The sequence below is a fragment of the Vespula vulgaris genome, chromosome 9 (assembly GCF_905475345.1).
Source record: "Vespula vulgaris chromosome 9, iyVesVulg1.1, whole genome shotgun sequence".
Classification (NCBI taxonomy): Eukaryota; Metazoa; Arthropoda; class Insecta; order Hymenoptera; family Vespidae; genus Vespula; species Vespula vulgaris.
Window position 1 is genome coordinate 4,540,962 of NC_066594.1, and position 18,103 is coordinate 4,559,064.

An 18,103-nucleotide genomic window follows, 5' to 3' on the forward strand; every position below is an offset into this window, starting at 1 on the left:
ATTTGTCACATTAGTATTCATGTTACGCGACTGCAAGTGGTGCGAATCTCAATAAAATCCCTAATAACATATAACGGACGTCGATAATCGTCGCGTTTCGAGGATACATTTATTATCGCGTCGAGCCACCGCTACTGGTTCACCATACCTCCGGTCAGGTTTCATATATATTCTTCCGATTGTATTTTCTCCAGCTATTAACTAGTTCAGCTATCATTGTGTATCAATAATTAATGAAAATTACATCGACCACTCAGAAAAATCCTTTCGCCGAGAAAGAAAAAGTGAAATAAAGGAAACCTATCGTATTTCAAAGATGAATCGAATAAATAAGAAAAAGGAATTTAATTAAACGCGCTAATTGTCATTCGTGTTAAACGAAATTACTTCAAATTATACAGACCGTCTTGGCTATAAATAGATAGGAGCTTAAGAGAAGACATGAATGAAATTAAAAATAACGTGATAGAAATTAAAAAATAACGAATACAATAGAAAATGGTGATAGCTACATATGAGACAAGAAGCGAGTCAAGGAAAGTATCAATGCCAATGTGCAAGGTGGTCTCTGCGCAACGAGGAACGTGGTCCAAAGAGAGCACACTGGATGACGGAACGTGTCCCAACTTCGATGCTGGTTTCCGACCCTCTTGAGGACTTGCTAGCCACCTCTACCCATGCTGTCGTCCTTCTCAACTCACCCCTTTAACTTTAGAAACTCTGCGCAAAATTCAGCTATTACAAAGCGCCAACCGTCGTTCTCGCTCTTTCTTTCTCTCTCTCTCTCTCTCTCTCTCTCTCTCTCTCTCTCTCTCTCTCTCTCTCTCTCTCTCTCTCTCCCGACTATCCCTCTCGTTCCCTTTAATACGTCCGCTGTTGCAGGTGCATCTTCCAAAGATGATCATCCTTTCTTCGTCTTGAAGAGTCATGAGTAGTTTTCAGGAGCTGCCACGAGTAACGTTACCGAGTTTTAACGACACGAAAGACGATGTATTTCGAAAGTTTGCTAGGACGAAGGTACTCGAGATTGAATTTTCAAATACTTTATTGTATACGTAGAAAATACGGTTAACAGAGATGAAAACTCGTGGATGCTCCTCAATTGCTCTGCTCGTAAACTCAACTTGTTGACCTATTAACCTTATATCTGCTCATTCGATCGATTTTCCGTTTAAGTTTTCTACTATCAATTCTATTATTATGGTATACTTAGTTGTTTTTCAATGGATAAATGTGTAAGTGATAGCTCTAGAAAATTTTAACGACCAACTTTTCAAACGTGCAGTAGATAATGCATCAGGCATATCTTACCTTAGATAAAGAAAGACATCAGATGTACGTGTGGTTTTAGTCGAAATAAAACAAAACGATTTTTATATGTATGTATGTGTATATATGATCGAGAATACTTTGTCATTAAGTTTGGTCTTAATAAAGTTATCTTAAAGAAATTGGAGTTTTTTATCTTAACTCCCCCGCCTTTTTCCCTACAATTTGACTCGATTCTGCATAGAAAAAATAATACATTGGATAGAAGAAAAAATGATGAAATTAATAAAATATCAAAAAATATTGTCTAGATTTCTACGATTAGAACACGTACGAAGTACAAAAGTCGCTCGCAATAATCATATGTCTTCTTTTATTTCACGATCGTGATAAGTCACGACTTGATGCATCCTGGATTTCGTATAAAACTGACGCTGAACGTATGACGAGTCAAGCGGCAAGATTTACAGAGAAAACGCATTTCGGGCGAACGAATCCGTCTTTCTCGAATCGCAGAGGGCAAAAGAGTACGTATGTCTGTATGAGAGAAAAAGAAAGAGTGAGAGCAGGATTGGAGGAAACTCGAAATGTCTCGCAAGACGACGTTAGCTGATTTCCGTGGCGACGACAGAACTTTCATACGCTTTTCGAAAAAGAAACGGGAGAAGACGTGCATAAAATCAATGTACGGATAAGTCGAAGAAAATTCAAATCCTGTCAAATTCGATTATAGCTAGCCTACTTTCTCGTCTTCGACAACAGTTCACCAATCGAGAAAAATATATCTCCATTCGCTTTTTCGTTTTTAACCGAAAATTGGAAAAACGCGAACTTTAAGTAAAATCGCACCGAGTCCTTTTTCGTTTCTATCATCGAGAAAAGATTTTTCCTACGTACATACACACTCATCTATACGACTATGAGAAATCACGAGATGGATCGATTTAAGCTCGCGCCGTTACCTTCTCGTTTCACGTTCTTTTTCGAATGGAGAACGACGTGAATGAACGACCGAAGATGCAAAAAACTTTTAATTCGCGTATATCAAATATAAAACGTGCACGAGTATAACATTTAAAAATGGTCACAGTATTCGTTACTACTGTCAGAGGACACGTAAAAAGAATGAAATGAGACTAAGAAATATATATACGAAAAAAAGTGATATAGTATAGTATCAATAATTCACATAATCAGTGAAATCTTCAAATAGACGAAAAATGAAAGCAGTGCAGTTCGCTTAGTCGTAAAATTTGTAGTAAGGTGAAAGAAAAGAGATAAAAATGGTGCAAGCTTTTCTACCTTTCTATTTCTTCGATCATCAAGGTGGAAAGATAAATAAAGAATGAGAACTCACCTAATTTTTCATCCGAGCTGAAGGAGATCCCGGCGACGTAGAAAAGAGCTTCGGTTAGTCCAAGGAATAGCACTATACTCCACATGTTCTCTCTGTATTCCTCGTAATCCTCGTCGCGAAAACTAGACGCGGTTAAGCTTTCCCGGATAGAAAAAGCACAAGGGGACGTCGTAAATCCAACTAAAGAGACATCCACTTAAACGACTTAAATGTCAGCTTTCGTCGTCTCGATTCCTCGCTTTCCCGGATAACGGCAACGGCATGACGCACCACGTAGAGAAGACAAACAGTTCCTCCCGATCTTCCTTTGCTCGCGCAAAGATCAACCGATCTCTCTAAGATCATTACTTCGTGAAAGAGAAAAGAGAATGAAGAGTTTTGAATGACGTCACCGTCTTCGTTTGCGTATCGGGAACATCTTCCGTACTTTTCCGATAGAATTTGCAACGAATTCGAAGTGAATTCAAACAAATCGAAACTGTCAAGTTTTCTGGATCACCAAGCAGTGATGCGTTTATGTCAAAAACTTTTTCTATCGGAAGTATATCGTCGATTCCGTCCTGTTTGTTCGATTAATTTATCAACGTATTAACGGGCACCATGCGACAGCTGTGGCTGTCGCTGATGATCCTTCCGTTCCTTCTATATCCATTCGCTCGTACATATGTTTTTTGCCTTTAATTAAATACTAATTAAAGCTCCCACACTCTTGACCTTAAGCATACGAGAGCGCTCGCGCACGTCTTCTCTCTCCGTCTCTCCTTCACCACGTTTTATCCAGTTTCCAAGCGATCTAGAGCGTCATTCTTTCTCGTCTCTTAGCTTCCCTCCTTTCTTCTTTTTTTTCTCTTGCTTGCTTCTTATCTGCTTTTGTGATCTCTTCTTTACCGAGCAGATAATTTCTTCAATATCTTGATCGTGATTGATGATTAGTGCGATCTCAAAGCATCTCTCTCTTTAATAATACGATTACGCAATTTAGACAAATCAACGTGATATATTTTAAATACTGCAATCGAAGCGTCATCCACGAAATTTTCACGTATCTTCGATAGCAGCTATCGTATATTATTCGATGGATTTTGGTTCGACGAAAGTTTTAGACGAATTGTTGCGTCTATGTGGATTTCTCTAATGCGATTTCTCTCGCTACTTGTGACAAATTTTACCAAAGTGATATTAATATCTGGTAGCGTACACATATATGTAGATGAAGCAATAAGACGAAGAAGGAGAGGTAGAGAGAGAGAGAGAGAGAGAGAGAGAAAGAGAGTGACCGGTCGATACGATCTTCGCCTTTAGGCCCGACACCCTGAGGAGTACAGAATGCGACGATATAAAATATCTTCATCGATTCGGGTCATCCCAGCCGATGCACAGAGCTTATCGTTGTCCCGAATAAAAGTGCTCGAGTACGAGAGAGAGAAAGAAAGAGAGAGAGAGAGAGAGAGAGAGAGATAGGGAAAAAGAGACGAGCAGCAAAGCGACAACGACGGCACACACGACAACGATGGTACATCCACGAACACGGCACACAGAGATAGAAGAAGGGTCGTGGGGACGGGGAAAGGTCTTCGGTGACTATTTTAGGTTCATGGACGGCCCACTCGAAGCAAATGGTAGGTCAGAGAGTGTCTAGGGTGCTGGTGAACGCACGAGGGACTCAAGGAAGGGGTTGAAGACCCTCGTGAACAACACTCGCGCGTGATAGCCGCGAAATTCGAGGCTCCTTTGGTGTCCAAAGAAAGAGTAGAACCTATGAGGGACGCAAGTATGGATGTGTCCTCATCGATCGTTTTCCTCCTACTCTTTTCCTTCTTTTTATATTACCACCTCCGGAAGAATTGAGCTTCGACAAGCTTCGACAAGCCGCTCTGCTAATCCAAATACCGATAATCCATTCTAAAGTCTCGATATTCGTACATTTCAGCCCGATCGTTTTCCTTTCTTAAGATCATCCATAAAATCCAAATCCAGAAGATAAATCAACATTTTTATATTTTCCGTTACCACCGTTCTTTCTTCGTTGTCTTTTTATTCTTTCTAATTATTTAAAAACCAAAAGAAGAAAGAAAGCCAAAATTCGTATCTGATGCGGCACACGTGCGAAGTCGCGAAGGATCGATCGGTTATACGAGTTATACGAGAAGATGTCGAACGAGGCACCGATTTCAATCAATTTTTTTTCTTTTTCATTTCTTCTTTGACGTTGTCGAGAAAAGACTATTTACACTATATTTTCGAAAGAAAATACTTAGATGGGATAGAAAACGAGAGAGAAACGTGGCTCACAATAACACGAGATCCTCGACCGACGGCGGACGGCACACTGACGGAAAAGACGAGCAAACGGCGCGGCGACGGACGCGCAGCCTGCGAAGCTTCCACAAGAGGTAGAAATGCTGCTAGTGGTGGTGCTGCTAGTGGTGGTGTAGCTAGTGGTGGTGGTGGTGGTGGTGATAGTGGTGGTGGTGGCGGTGGTGGCAGCAGTGGTGGTGGAGGTGGTGGAAATAGTAGTGGTGGTAGAACCGGTGGCAGAGGTGGAAGAGGTGGTTTGCAGAGAACAGTCGGCTCGAAAGGAAGGGAAAGGGGTTGCTTCATCGTACAAGAGCACCAGCTATGCCTGCCTACCTTCTACCTATCTACTTATGCTACTAGACAGTAGTATAAGCTCGCAAGCCTCTCTTATTGACTACCGTCCTTACCAAAAAGGATCATGTTTCTATTTCATACTTAACTTAAGGACGGAATCCTTTATACCTTTGACTACTTCTTTCTTTTTAGAAAAATATTACTTTACTTTGATCGTATTAGAAAAAGAATGTAGAAAATTATGAAATCTTCCAAAATTGAGAATTGTTGAAAAATACAAAATATTTAAAATTCTATTGAAACTTAATGGCAAATGTTCAAACACAATACATATTTTTCTTTAAACGTTGGATGTTCGATAAACTCATTTCGTAAGTTCGTACTAACTAATTAACACGGTCGCTGGCAACTTAGATCGGAAACTGCAATTAACGGAGAAAGGGGATGAAAAGGTGAATGAACGGACTGCGATGGAACGTATCTAGGAGGACAGGTACGAGTAACACGGCAGTCGTTCTTTATACTGAACGAGCTCTTTAGAAGTAAAGTTTAATGCTATTCCACTTTTAGGTACCATCTGCCTGCCTCACTATAGATAGAAAAAAAATGAGGAAAGAAAAAAGAAAGGGAAAGAAAGTGGCAGGGGAAGTAAGAGGTGCCAAATTAATCGATCTACTGATTATACTATCGGTGTATTAAATTATTCCTGAGAAGAAAAGATATTTTAAAGTAGAAAAAAAAATGATTTGATATGTTCATATGCAAAATTCATTCCTCGTGTTTTTATCGAGTTTTACATTCATATGATTTTAATCTATTAATACATTATAGTTTCATTCAATTACATTTTACTCAATTATTCAATTTATTCAATTTTTGTAGTGCTCGTAGAATAGTTTTATAGTAGAAAAACGAATAAGAAGATTTTGAGTAATTATGAAAGATGCTTTGAACGTTCTAAACTTTATGTTCGTCAAATGACGATTAGCGTCCATCACGAACAGTCCGAAATGTTTCAGAGATTAGTGAACATTTTGATACCGGTCGGTCGGTGGGAGGTAGATAACGTGAGGAAGAGAATCGAAATAGGGTGAGAGACCTCGAGGCAAAAGGTAGACGAGCAAGTGAATGCTTTCTGACTGGTGTCACGGATCATGGTCATCTTGAAAGCTTCTAAAAGGTAGGAATATCTCGGTCGTCCTCTGAAAGCTATCTTTTCGCAAAGGGAATGACTCAGTTCGTTGTGTGCGTCGAATATGTTACTATATCTGTCGAGAATTTCCACTCACCTTTCCCCTTCCATACTATTGTAACACGCCAATAGCCAAGAATAGCAAAGGATTCTATACTTGATTTTGTTTACCTTTCATTTAACAGATCATAAAAAATGATATCTCTGTTTGTAACTTTCAAAATTGTATATAAGAAATGGAAATTAAAAAATTTAATCGATTCAAAAAATTTGTAGAAAGATCTATTCTTTTGCAAAATGACAAAGCGTTATCTCATTTCGCTATGTCGTATCTTTGAAAGGGTTCTCCAAAGGACAGCGGATTAATGCTACTGATAGATTCGAGTGTGTGAGTCTGATCACAGTGAATCATTTACTCGGTTTAAATCGAACTATGCTTCTATACTAAGATCATTTTGTACTATTATAACATGTACAGCTATACTAACATACGAATTTGTAAATGATGGTGGTGTATGTTTAAGAGCTAAAGTAAATGAAATAGGCATAAAAAAGAAGATTTTATGATGAAATGTATGGATGGATTTGTAAATATATAATACATCTACGTATGTAATTACTCTATCGAAGATACATTCAATTAGATCAGATGAGAAGAATTGATTAATTACTATCGATTGAGTAACGTTTAAATAACTACACATATATGTACGTGCAATGTATATACGTATTTATGCGTTCCTATTTACCTTACGTTCCTATTTAAGTAAAAGGAAAAATAAAATAATACTTGTAAATAATGTTGAAAAGTAGTAGGCAGTCGAGCGTGTTGCTGGAAGAATTATAGTCATTGTAAAGGCAAGAGTCGAATACCGTTTTGCATTCAATCGCATCGTATCGATCAGTAGCATGCTATTACGTTCGAGTTATAGCGAGAGATCGTGGTACGACGGCTAAAAGTCACAGTGCTTTTAATCTTTCGAGCTGACCGATCGAGATGCGAGATAGTAGTCGGCACGACGAACGATCGCTCCTTCACGCGACACCGTTTATCGGATTTTTACGAGAAAACGTTCGTTACGTGAACATTCCATGAAAGAAATAGAAATCGTCTCGCATATAGGCTCTTGATTGAAAGATTTTTGCGATACAATTGTTACGTTAACGTTAACTCGATCAAAATTTTTGAAAAACGCATTAAGAATTTTTATTCATTAATTATTTACCAATTTTTTTTTAATTATATCAACAATTTCATTAAAGAAATGTTCTATTAATGACTACCTTAAGAAAAGAAAAAATATTGAGATAGTACTTTTACTTCCTGCAATATGGTGTCTAGTTAATATTGCGCTGCCGGAAAGCTTTTAGTATTTGTTTCATATTTTTTTCTGATAAATTAATGATTAAGTATATAAGATTAATGGATTTTTATTCCGTACCATCAGAGCGAGGTTTATTATCGCGTTTCTTTGAGGATACCACCGAGGCAGCAGTAGCCGACTATAAAGTAGTATTTTACTTTACCGACTATAGATCAGACGACAAAATTAAATAAATACTATAATTCTATAAAAAATTCTATAATTCTGTAAAAAATCTTGTTTAATTCGTTTTAATATAGAAAAAAATGTATTTAAATAATTTATCTATTCATATTATCGCTACAAAAAATTAAAAACTATATACGAAAACATTGCGCAAAAGTTTTATTATATTTTATATGCATGTATCTATATATATTTTATATCCCTAAAACATGCTCGCAGGCAAGAGACAAGGCGAATCATCGAGACGAATTGAAACATTTAACCTTCGTCCTTCTCAACGACTTATGCTATAGGTTTTCTATAAACGAACGGTATCATATAATATCCAAATATCTACCAGAGAAGTCCTTAAAAAATCTTTAAATAAGATAAAAACAAGAAATATACGAACAAACAGAAATAGATATTTTAGCCAGTAATTTTCGCTGGTACTTTGAAGCAAGTAATAATATCATTTCCATTTCGTAGGGCGTAGTACACAATTAAATTTACCTGTAAAAAAGAAATTGTGTGTTATATTGAATAAATATATTATTATTGAAATATATAATTAAAAATCTTATATCTTCCACGTCCAACAAAAAACATAATACTGATTTAAAAATAGTCTTTCACTTAGTTTACATATTCTTTTATCGTATTTATCACGATTTTTAAGATATTAATATATGACATAAAAATTTAAAAACGGATATACCTTTGGATATATTTCCAATATGGGAAAATCAGTTTTGTAGATATACGTTGTACCTTTCTTCACAGGACATCCAACTTTGTTATTATTGACATCATAAATATTATCGCACGCATTCGTACCATCTACGCCTATGAAGGGCAAATCGATACCAAGTAACGTAGCATGAACAGATGTTAACAATTCATTAGCATCATTTTCAGCTACAAAAGTTTGTTCTATGCTAACTCGAGTTTTCTTTTTTAAATTACACGGTGGCGAGTCGCAGCCAGATATTTTCACCTGATTTTCATCCTCGAAAGGTATATCTAAAAACAAAAAGCAAAAAATAATGGCATACATAATCATTCGTAGAAATGTGACGCATCTAACACTATTACATAAATATTTAAAACATTATATAAGTCATAAATTATATATATAGGACTGAGGTCAAAGTATAAATATTTGTTATGATAATTTCGTAATTAACATTATTTTTATATTTAATAACGACACACAAACACACAATATTAGTATCTATATATTTTATGAAAAATATTTAGAGGATGATCCGTATCTTTATACATATATGCTTAAATATAAAAAAAAGTTAGCATTTCGATTAGCATTGCTCGAAGCAGATTACCTTGACTTGACTGGATCTGCTTTATCAATGTTCAAAGTCACTGCTATAGCTATATGTAGCATAAATTATATTGAAATACAAACAAAGAATACTACTTTCTAGAATATTTTCAAGAAACGGACTTATATATATTAACACAAAAAAAGTAATTTTATTCATATAAACATTAAACAATTATATAATAAATATCTCAATATGATTTCAATGTGATCACATTACACTATGTTTTAATTATAAACTCCTTTAAAATACAAGAGTATGAAGATAATATGAAATTATGAGTTTTTATTTAATATTAATAAAGCTAGACTTTAACACAAAACAATAAATATGCATACCTGCAAATAGTTAATAGTATCTACTTCTAATATATCAATATGTTCATTCTAATACATATACATTCATTTATATCCATAAATCAAGAAAATGATTATATTTAACGCATATTGACAAAGTTTTTAATAAATCATAAATTTTTTAATGGTTGTTAGTTATTTGCTTTTAGTAATGACAATTTTTGCTAACTACAAATTTTCCTACGTCTTATGTGTATTCACATCTTATCGCAATTTATTCTTTCTTAAATTTAAGCCTTCGGAGATGAATAAACTTATTTTATTTAAAATTATATATTCCTTTTGTTCCTTCTTTCCCCTTCATGAAAATTAAGATCTTCTCGACAATTATATTTCCACGTAAAAAAAAACTTGTCGTAATAATTTTAAATTGCATCTGAATTAAGAAGAAAAATAATTATATACGACACACGAGAAAATAGAATATTTCGAAAGTTTCATAATCTGTACGATCTTAACGGAAACACGACACACATTATTGTGACTACGAGGCCGAACGAAATACAAGTTTTATTATTATCCGTACAGAGATGATTTCATAATGATTGCTTTTATCGTATTAAATATTATTAAAGAGAAATAATTCTGTTTTCAATAATTTAAAACATCGTACAGGATAATGCTAACGAAATAAGTCACAGTATATACTTCGAAATACATCACTTCAAACGAATATTTTCTTTAGAAAAGATTCTTTACTAAAGTTGCACAGCATGTAAAATAATTTTACTCTTACGTACCGTTACATTGATTAACCTGTGTTGCGGAGACAAGAAAGACGACGAGAGCCGCGAAAACGAACAACGTTTCCCTCAGCATGTCGAGTGAAAGTGAACCGTCTTGATAATTATCTACGGAAACGGAGAAGTATGGTAGCGAAGATTACTGTGGTTGGATCCAATCAGGGCCAAGTCCGGCTGTCGACTGAGCGGAACACCGAGTTCACATAACGTGGTATCGAAGCTCGTCCTTTCAAAAGACCGTCTTAAATAGAAACGAAACAACATGTTTCTGGTCGGTCATGATACTTGGTGGGGATTCCCTCTCCATTCGACCATGTTTATCTTCTTATTTGTCTTGTCTTTATGAGTAAGTATTTCGATAAAAAAAAAAAAAAGAAAATGGTTTTCAATTATTTTGACCCCTAAATTAACAAAAAATATTAGCTCACTTCCCTCGATAAACACGTTTGAGTCATACAATTCTACGAAAAACTTTTGTTTTGCATCATCTTAAGATTATTACAATAACAATGTCGTTCACCTTGAGTAAAATTTATTTGAAGGATACACGCATATTTATCTGTATTATTACTCCTCTCTTTTATTATCATGAACAAAAGAATTGAATTATCTTTATGCATTCTATTCCTGCATTACAGCAGGAAATAATTTGTTCGGTCGTTTCTCCCATCGTCTTTGGTGGTCGACTTCCTGATAGTGTCTGTTGCATGTTTATTTTGTGTATATCAATAGGAAATGAATACGTGAATACTTAATATTCCGGACATTAGTTTGAACGCATCGCGTACGAGATGGTGAAATCTCAAGGAGAATACGAACGATAATACGTCAGTAGCCCTGACCTTGTAACGATGAGGAAGATTTCTCAGCAACTACTATCCGGCAATGTATTATAATGTACCTTTTTTATAACACCCCAACTTAATGATATACGTTTTTATATCATATTTATTTCCTTCAATCGTTTTTCTTTTATATTCTCGCGAGTAGAATAGTAATTATTCCTAACAAGTTTATTGAGATACATTTTAGAATTGTAATTTTCCGGAAAAAAATTTTCAAATGTTTTTTATATCATTTCCAGTTTTTTCTCATAAAATACTATACTCTCAAGTAATCAATAACAGCTTATAAAACATTTTTATTGTTGAATGGATTAATTACTTTTTTCTTATTTTTGTTTTCAACTTATTAAAATGTAATTTTTTTTGTCATTACATAAATATATAATATTAATAATATGTAATACTCATTAAATCAAAATAATTTCTTTTCTTCTATTAAAATTGATATTCAATGATACTAGCAATACAAATTAGTAAATTTATGTAATTATTGAATAAATTAAACAAATCGATAAATAATACTTAATAAAGAAAATAATGCTTGCATATTTTATTTATTTATGTTATTATTTAACAAATTTGTTATTCACAAATGAAATAATCGTTCGATGATCATGCAGCAATCTGTCTTATCAACAGCTGTTATTTGTATGAACTTTAACTTTGTAAGATAATTTATCAGTCAGTAAACATGTCTTTTTAGAGAAACTTTCCTTTTTTGACTTTAGACGACGGTAAATGTATATTTGTTGCTATATTATTATTTTAACATTAACATTTAATAAAATAAATGAAAATGGTAACGATCGAATTTCGATACAAGGAATAAATTCATTCTTTTTCTTGAGAATAAATCAATTTAAATATATATTTCTTTTTTCATATATTTTTCGAAATAATTATAATATTTAACTCGTAAATAATATTTTATGTATAAATGTTCAGAAAAGAATATTAACATAAAATGAATTAACAGTATAGCATTCTGACTAGTATTTATAATTAAATCGAGAATATACGAGGGCAGAAAGCTTCATCCCTTTCTCACCTCAAATCCTCGTAATCCAATCTATCAGCACACAGGTCACGCTCTATCTCTAAGAGTCCTCACTAATCATTTAACAACAGGGAAAATTATTGTTTTGATATTAGATATCATCGTTTTTCATAATACTCAAGTGCCATACTGCTTTGATCGAACTTTCAATCTCTACATTAGATTGAGTAATTTATTAAAGGATTGCTACATCAAAATTTATGTTTCTCTACAGCATTTATTAGCGAACGCGGTATTTACTTTGTTTCACGCATAAAATTAAAATTTTAATAACTTCCTCTTTTGTAACATAAAACCGTCATTAATTCTGTTGAAATACGACTTCTTAATTTTAGCTGTTGTCACATTTCTCGTGCATCGAATAATCATTAAGACGATCGAATAAACGAGTGTCATTTTCAAAAGTAGACAGCATATAGGGAACTACGCTTTTCAGTCATTTCTACCACGGTGTTTTGGAATATGACTGAAAATAAACTCATTTTAAATTCTACTTTCGTCGTCACGATATATTGGAAACGGTCAGGACGACAAAATAGAATCCTAGCTCGTTGAGGTATAACGTATTGCAATCAGTAAAAGCATTATTTCTCGATAGAGCCTTAATGAGAAGAGATGAATTACAAGGTAAATGAAAAAGTAAAAAACCGATGAAACTACTATTGATAAACTCTGCTTATCTTATTCTTCTTACTACTTCCTCCAACTTCTGATAACTCAGGAGCGGGACTCAAGACAGAGAAAAATGAATAAATAAATATACCTATCAAATATAGTATACCTATCAAAGTTTTCTCGATTTAACGTCTTCTCTCCATCCCCCCTTTTTTGTAATTTAATGTATATAGCTTCGAGGCGATTAAAAAGAATAAGTAGACAGTCATTAAAGGATGGATAGGTAGATATTAAAAAAAAGATTGTCATTTTAATAAATTTTGTAAGAAGATATTAAATAAAAAATTATTATATAATCAACGTTCATTTACTGGAGAAACTATTATCCGCTTACGTGCCGATCATTAGACGTTTCCAAAAGTAATAGGATTTCCTTCGTATTTCGAACGATTCTCCGTTTGCAACGTGCACTTGTCCGGCGTCTATTTTCGAACCCACTATATTTATAGCTAACCTTACCTTTACTGGCTCGATCTACGCTACCTCTTTCACGTAAATGGTATTGCGACGATTCTGCTGCTACCGTGGCGCAAACTGCTTTAGTTCCAAGATATCACCAATATTTCTTACCCAGGATGGAAGGATCGCACTGATACTACACCTTTTTCGAGACATTTCATATGTCTACCGAATGTTTCCGACGAATAGATCTTCCTTTATTCCTAAGTACATGACGTTTTACGTTTAACTATACGTTAATAAAAATAATTGGAGCAATATAAAAGCAACAAAAAAGCGACTATGAAAATAATTACAACGGACAAGTATATATCTCAAGTGTTATTATAATAAGCTGAATAAATAAGCTTCCTCCTAAGTACACTGAGAGGAGTTCGGCACTCTTGAAAAGTAGCTTTCATGGATATCCTTACCGTAACAATGAGAGGTCTGACGCAAAGAAAGAAAATCGATGTGACGGAGATAAGCTACTGCTGTCTTTCGAACAAGGATGGGATTCTTATGATGGTCGATGAACGACGGACGCGTTTCTCGAAGGATTTCTCGAGCTTTTGTTTTTTTTCTCTTGTTATCTCTTATTTTCTCTGATCTTCTCAAATTAATCGAATATTATCAAATTCGGTATATCTTACGAAATACCGTGTGTCATACGAAGTGGAAATTTACTCACGATAAACCATTAAGCAAAACACGAATGAAAGATAAATTGAAAGTACCATCACACTATATTCGATCTTATTATCATCTTATATAAAATATATGACGAATGTAATGGTCAGCCAACAAGTTCTTAGGATAATCTCGGAAACGAAGAATAAATAACCAGACGAACGGTAGACTGATTCATTTCATCGTTTATATTTGGATTGCGATCTTTTTTGCTATCACTGCAACCTTGTGTAATTCCTACAGATGCGTCTCCATCCGTTATGTGTCATTTCTGCATTCTCATATTCTTAAGTCTTTCATTAAAAATGAACGTGTTAATATCATCGAATAAAATAATGCATTAGAGCATTAAGAGTATTGAATAAAAAGTAAATATATTTTATAATCTCATTTGTATGAGTTCCAAGAAGAGTTACATACTATAACATTAACCTAAATGCTTGGAATATTTTTAGTGAAATTCGAATCGCGTTAAATACTCGACAATTATTTGCTATTGGTTGAAAAACGATACGAGTAATTATTTTCACTTTCTCGACGATTTTTATTTTATCGACTGTCAAGACCAAATTCAATAGATATGGAAAAAGAGAAACGCTTGATCCACTGATAGAGAATAAAGAGATGGAAAGAGAAAGAATAGAGAGAAAGACAGGGAGAGATTGAGAGAATGAGGGCGGGAAGAAAAGAGAGAAAGAGAACTTTGCTCTGATCGAGTTCCCATGACAAGAAGGTCAGGTCTGCGCCACGTGATTCTATTTTGACTTGTACTCATCAGCGTCCAACAGAAAGTTGTCGAAGAAAAACGAGAAGAACGAACGAGAAAAAGGGAGAAACTGGGACGAGGAAGGTCGAGTTCCCATGGGATCAGCAGCGGAATCTTCTTAAAACATCCCGAATTCTTTCTATCGAACTTAACTCTGCCACACATCATTTCCTTATCCACAAAATTTCATCTTTCACCTAGCGAAAAACTTATTTCTTCTTTGTGATGAATTGAAATATAAAATACTTAAGTGCATATATATATATATATATATATATATATATATATATATAAATTTTGGACTTCTTTCGCGTCACTTGGAAGAAAAAAAAATGAAAAAACGATGATTGAAAATAGGTAGGTATTTTCGATTTAAAAAATCGATGCCGCCGTAATAACGCATACGCTTTTCGTATCGAATTATGAGAGTATTTTATCCAGGAGCAAAGTAAATTTAGCTGCATGAGTCAGAGTAACTTGGGTAAATAAAATACACTCTATGCTATAGCGTTGCTATCTTTGCATTATCCTAAAAATCTATATAACTATCTAGTAGGAAGTGATCCTTCGTTGAGAAAATACGATAACAACTTGTTTGCTTCATCATGCAAAGGAAAAATTTTTATATCGTGGATTCTTATTATTTTCAACAGGTTAAAAATATCACATCGATCGATTAAATCTGCGAAGAAAGTAGTGTCTAGAAATTTTTCGATTTATGGCTCGATATAAAGCTTCGGTCCTCCTGTTTCGAAATTTAAGCTGTGATGTACAGAATCTGATGTCCAGCGTGCATTAAGCGACTTACGTCTTACGACGATTCTACGACAGATTCTATGACGACAGAAATAGCCTTCTACCGAGTGGAAAAGACCGAACGAATGAGAGAAAGAGAGAGAGAGAGAGAGAGAGAGAGAGAGAGAGAGAGAGAGAGAGAAGTCGAAGTAGAAGAGAAAAAAGAGGAAAAAGTCAAAGAGAATAAGATGAAGAAGAAGAAACGGGCGACTGCGTTCGTGAGAACGAAGAGAATCTTTGAAGGGAATAAGATAGAGGGAGAAAAAAGAAAAGGGAGCGAAGAAAAAGGAAAGATTTTGTGAGCACACGCGCGCACGCGTGTACGAGGAAGAGTTAGGTAAAGGAAGTGAGGGAACAACTGCAAAGACCCTCACAGATGGATAAGACAGAAGAGAGGGAAAAGGAAAGGTCGAAGAGGAACGAAGAGAAAGGAGACAAATAAAAAGAAAAGGTCGAGGACAGAGTGTGAGATGCGAAGAGAAATCTTCCTTTTCTACAAGGACAGGTGCTTGCCTCTATTTTTGCCTCTATTTTAGCTTAGTCGAGAATATCTTGTCCGACCCTATGTAAAATCACGACATTCCTTTACTCCTTTCTCTCTGTCTTTTTCCTTCTTTTTTTCTCTCTTTTTTGCTCGCGATCCTCCTTTAGCTCGCGTTCGTTTCTAAAACTTTTCACACTGTAAAACTGATGCTTTTGCCTTCTTTAATCCTGTTTTTCTAACTGCAGCGGGTAGCAAATAATGGATCTGTGATGTGAAGGATATCGTGATAATGGACATTCTAATTATCCTTCTTCTTTGCTCGATTACCAAGTAGAATATATTACCGTAGACTAAAGAGAAAAAATTCGAAAATATTCGATAGAACAATTCGTACTTAAAATCGACGAAAGACTTTCCAAAGATTAAGATCTCTTTCAGGAAATATCTATATTAATTTCATGCAAAAAGAATGTCTACAATTCTGCTCTTTTGTCGAATCGCGTGAGTACCGGAAAAGAATCATAAAATAATCCACGAGAATATCGAGAAATAAAAATGCAAACTTCGAGTGGAACTTGGAGAGTTTTGTTCGTATTAATACTACCGATATTCTCGACAAAAATTTGACGATAAAATTGTCCAGCTTTGGGATTAAAAAAATCTTTTTCGAGTTGTACCCTTAAACATGCGAGATTATTCGATGCATGTTTTAAAACGGATGGATCTCTTTCGATGATGCAAAGATAAGTATGGCGTATCGATCGACGAAAGGAGAAATATTACAATCACAAATAGTATCATCACAAATCTTCAATTTGAAAGAATTTTAAAAAGGTCTATCATCATAATACGACATCTGACTTTTCGATAATTATCAATACATTTATGTCGCCATTTTTTCGTTTTGCCGAGAAAAAATCCGATGTATAAAGTTTTTTCTTCATTAAATTAATGTTCAGCCCTACTAGCAGCCATACTTATTATTTCTTCAGACATTTAATTAATCAAAGTACTTTCTAACCGAATGAATTTCAGTTATGTCTTTTGTTCTCGACTCTGTTTCATTGAATCGTTTTTCGAATTTAATTTCATCGACAGTATATGTAAATTCTAATATGATAGCGAAATCGTTACAGGAATGAAAAGCTATCTCTTTGATCTTTCGCGAGGTCTTCAATTCTTCTCTAATTAAAAAGGAGAAGGATTTAAAGACTTTAAAGGAGGAAAGAAGAGCAAAATAGTTGCACGGGTTCTCCCTTAATGGAACGCAAAAAGAACAGCGGTTCTCCTCGAAAACTCAAAGAATTTAGGAATGCTGAATTCTTGGCGCCAAGAACGTAAAGCGTGGTATTTCACATCGCCATCGTCCCTTTCTCACTTACTTCGAGATACTCTATCCCTCCTTTTTTTATTTCACTGCCTTATTCTTCAATTCGGCTTAAATATAACGCGACCTTACTTAAATACTTGCGAAAACTTTGATGAGATAAGAGGAAAGAAGGCGGAACGAGTATATATACATACTTATCCGAAAGTATCGAAACTTTTCCTTTCCTCTTAAGCTTCAATCGATTAATTCAAACTGGTTCGATCAAATCTTTGAAAAATTCGAAGACGTACAATCTTATGAGACAGACCCTGAGTAAAACAAAACTAAACTCATTGTATCGTATCTTCCTGTTTTCGGTTGACCTCGTTCGAGAATTAAATAAATTAGTGTTCTCTTCCTTTTTCTCTTTAATATACGAGTATAGTAGATGTTTGTTTCTTTTTTCGCAGCGGCACCTTTTTAAGAGGACGAAGGTCCGAATAAAAAATCCCGCACGCGTAGAACCTCTACAACCTAACGCAAAGTGCGAAGGAAGAAATCTTCAGCACCATCCGAAGCGTTGTGACAGAATCATAACACATGTGTTGGCGAACGTACGCGCGCACACATTGGATTCGTACACTTTGAAAGGAGAATATACAC

At 34.7% G+C, this 18,103-nt stretch overlaps 2 protein-coding genes across 3 annotated transcripts in view; both read right to left on the bottom strand.

Moving 5' to 3' along the window:
- The window catches only part of LOC127066456 (nephrin-like), a 268,358-nt gene extending 263,295 nt beyond the window's left edge, over positions 1-5,063 (bottom strand). Inside the window, exon 1 of one of the 2 annotated variants that reach the window (XM_051000231.1) lies at positions 2,627-5,063. In XM_051000231.1, the coding sequence (XP_050856188.1) occupies positions 2,627-2,711 (85 nt within the window). In that variant the 5' untranslated portion in view covers positions 2,712-5,063. The remainder of the gene's footprint in view (positions 1-2,626) is intronic. The other variant, XM_051000230.1, reaches the window with a different exon arrangement.
- Positions 5,064-8,096: 3,033 nt separating this feature from the next.
- On the bottom strand, positions 8,097-10,611 carry LOC127066460 (NPC intracellular cholesterol transporter 2 homolog a). Its single transcript, XM_051000238.1, has 4 exons — positions 10,379-10,611; positions 8,658-8,962; positions 8,352-8,452; positions 8,097-8,258 (listed from the first exon to the last, which is right to left on the bottom strand). The coding sequence occupies exons 1-3, from the start codon at positions 10,455-10,457 to the stop codon at positions 8,369-8,371; spliced, it is 468 nt and encodes a 155-aa protein (XP_050856195.1). The 5' UTR covers positions 10,458-10,611; the 3' UTR covers positions 8,097-8,258; positions 8,352-8,368.
- Between the last annotated feature and the right edge of the window lie 7,492 nt (positions 10,612-18,103).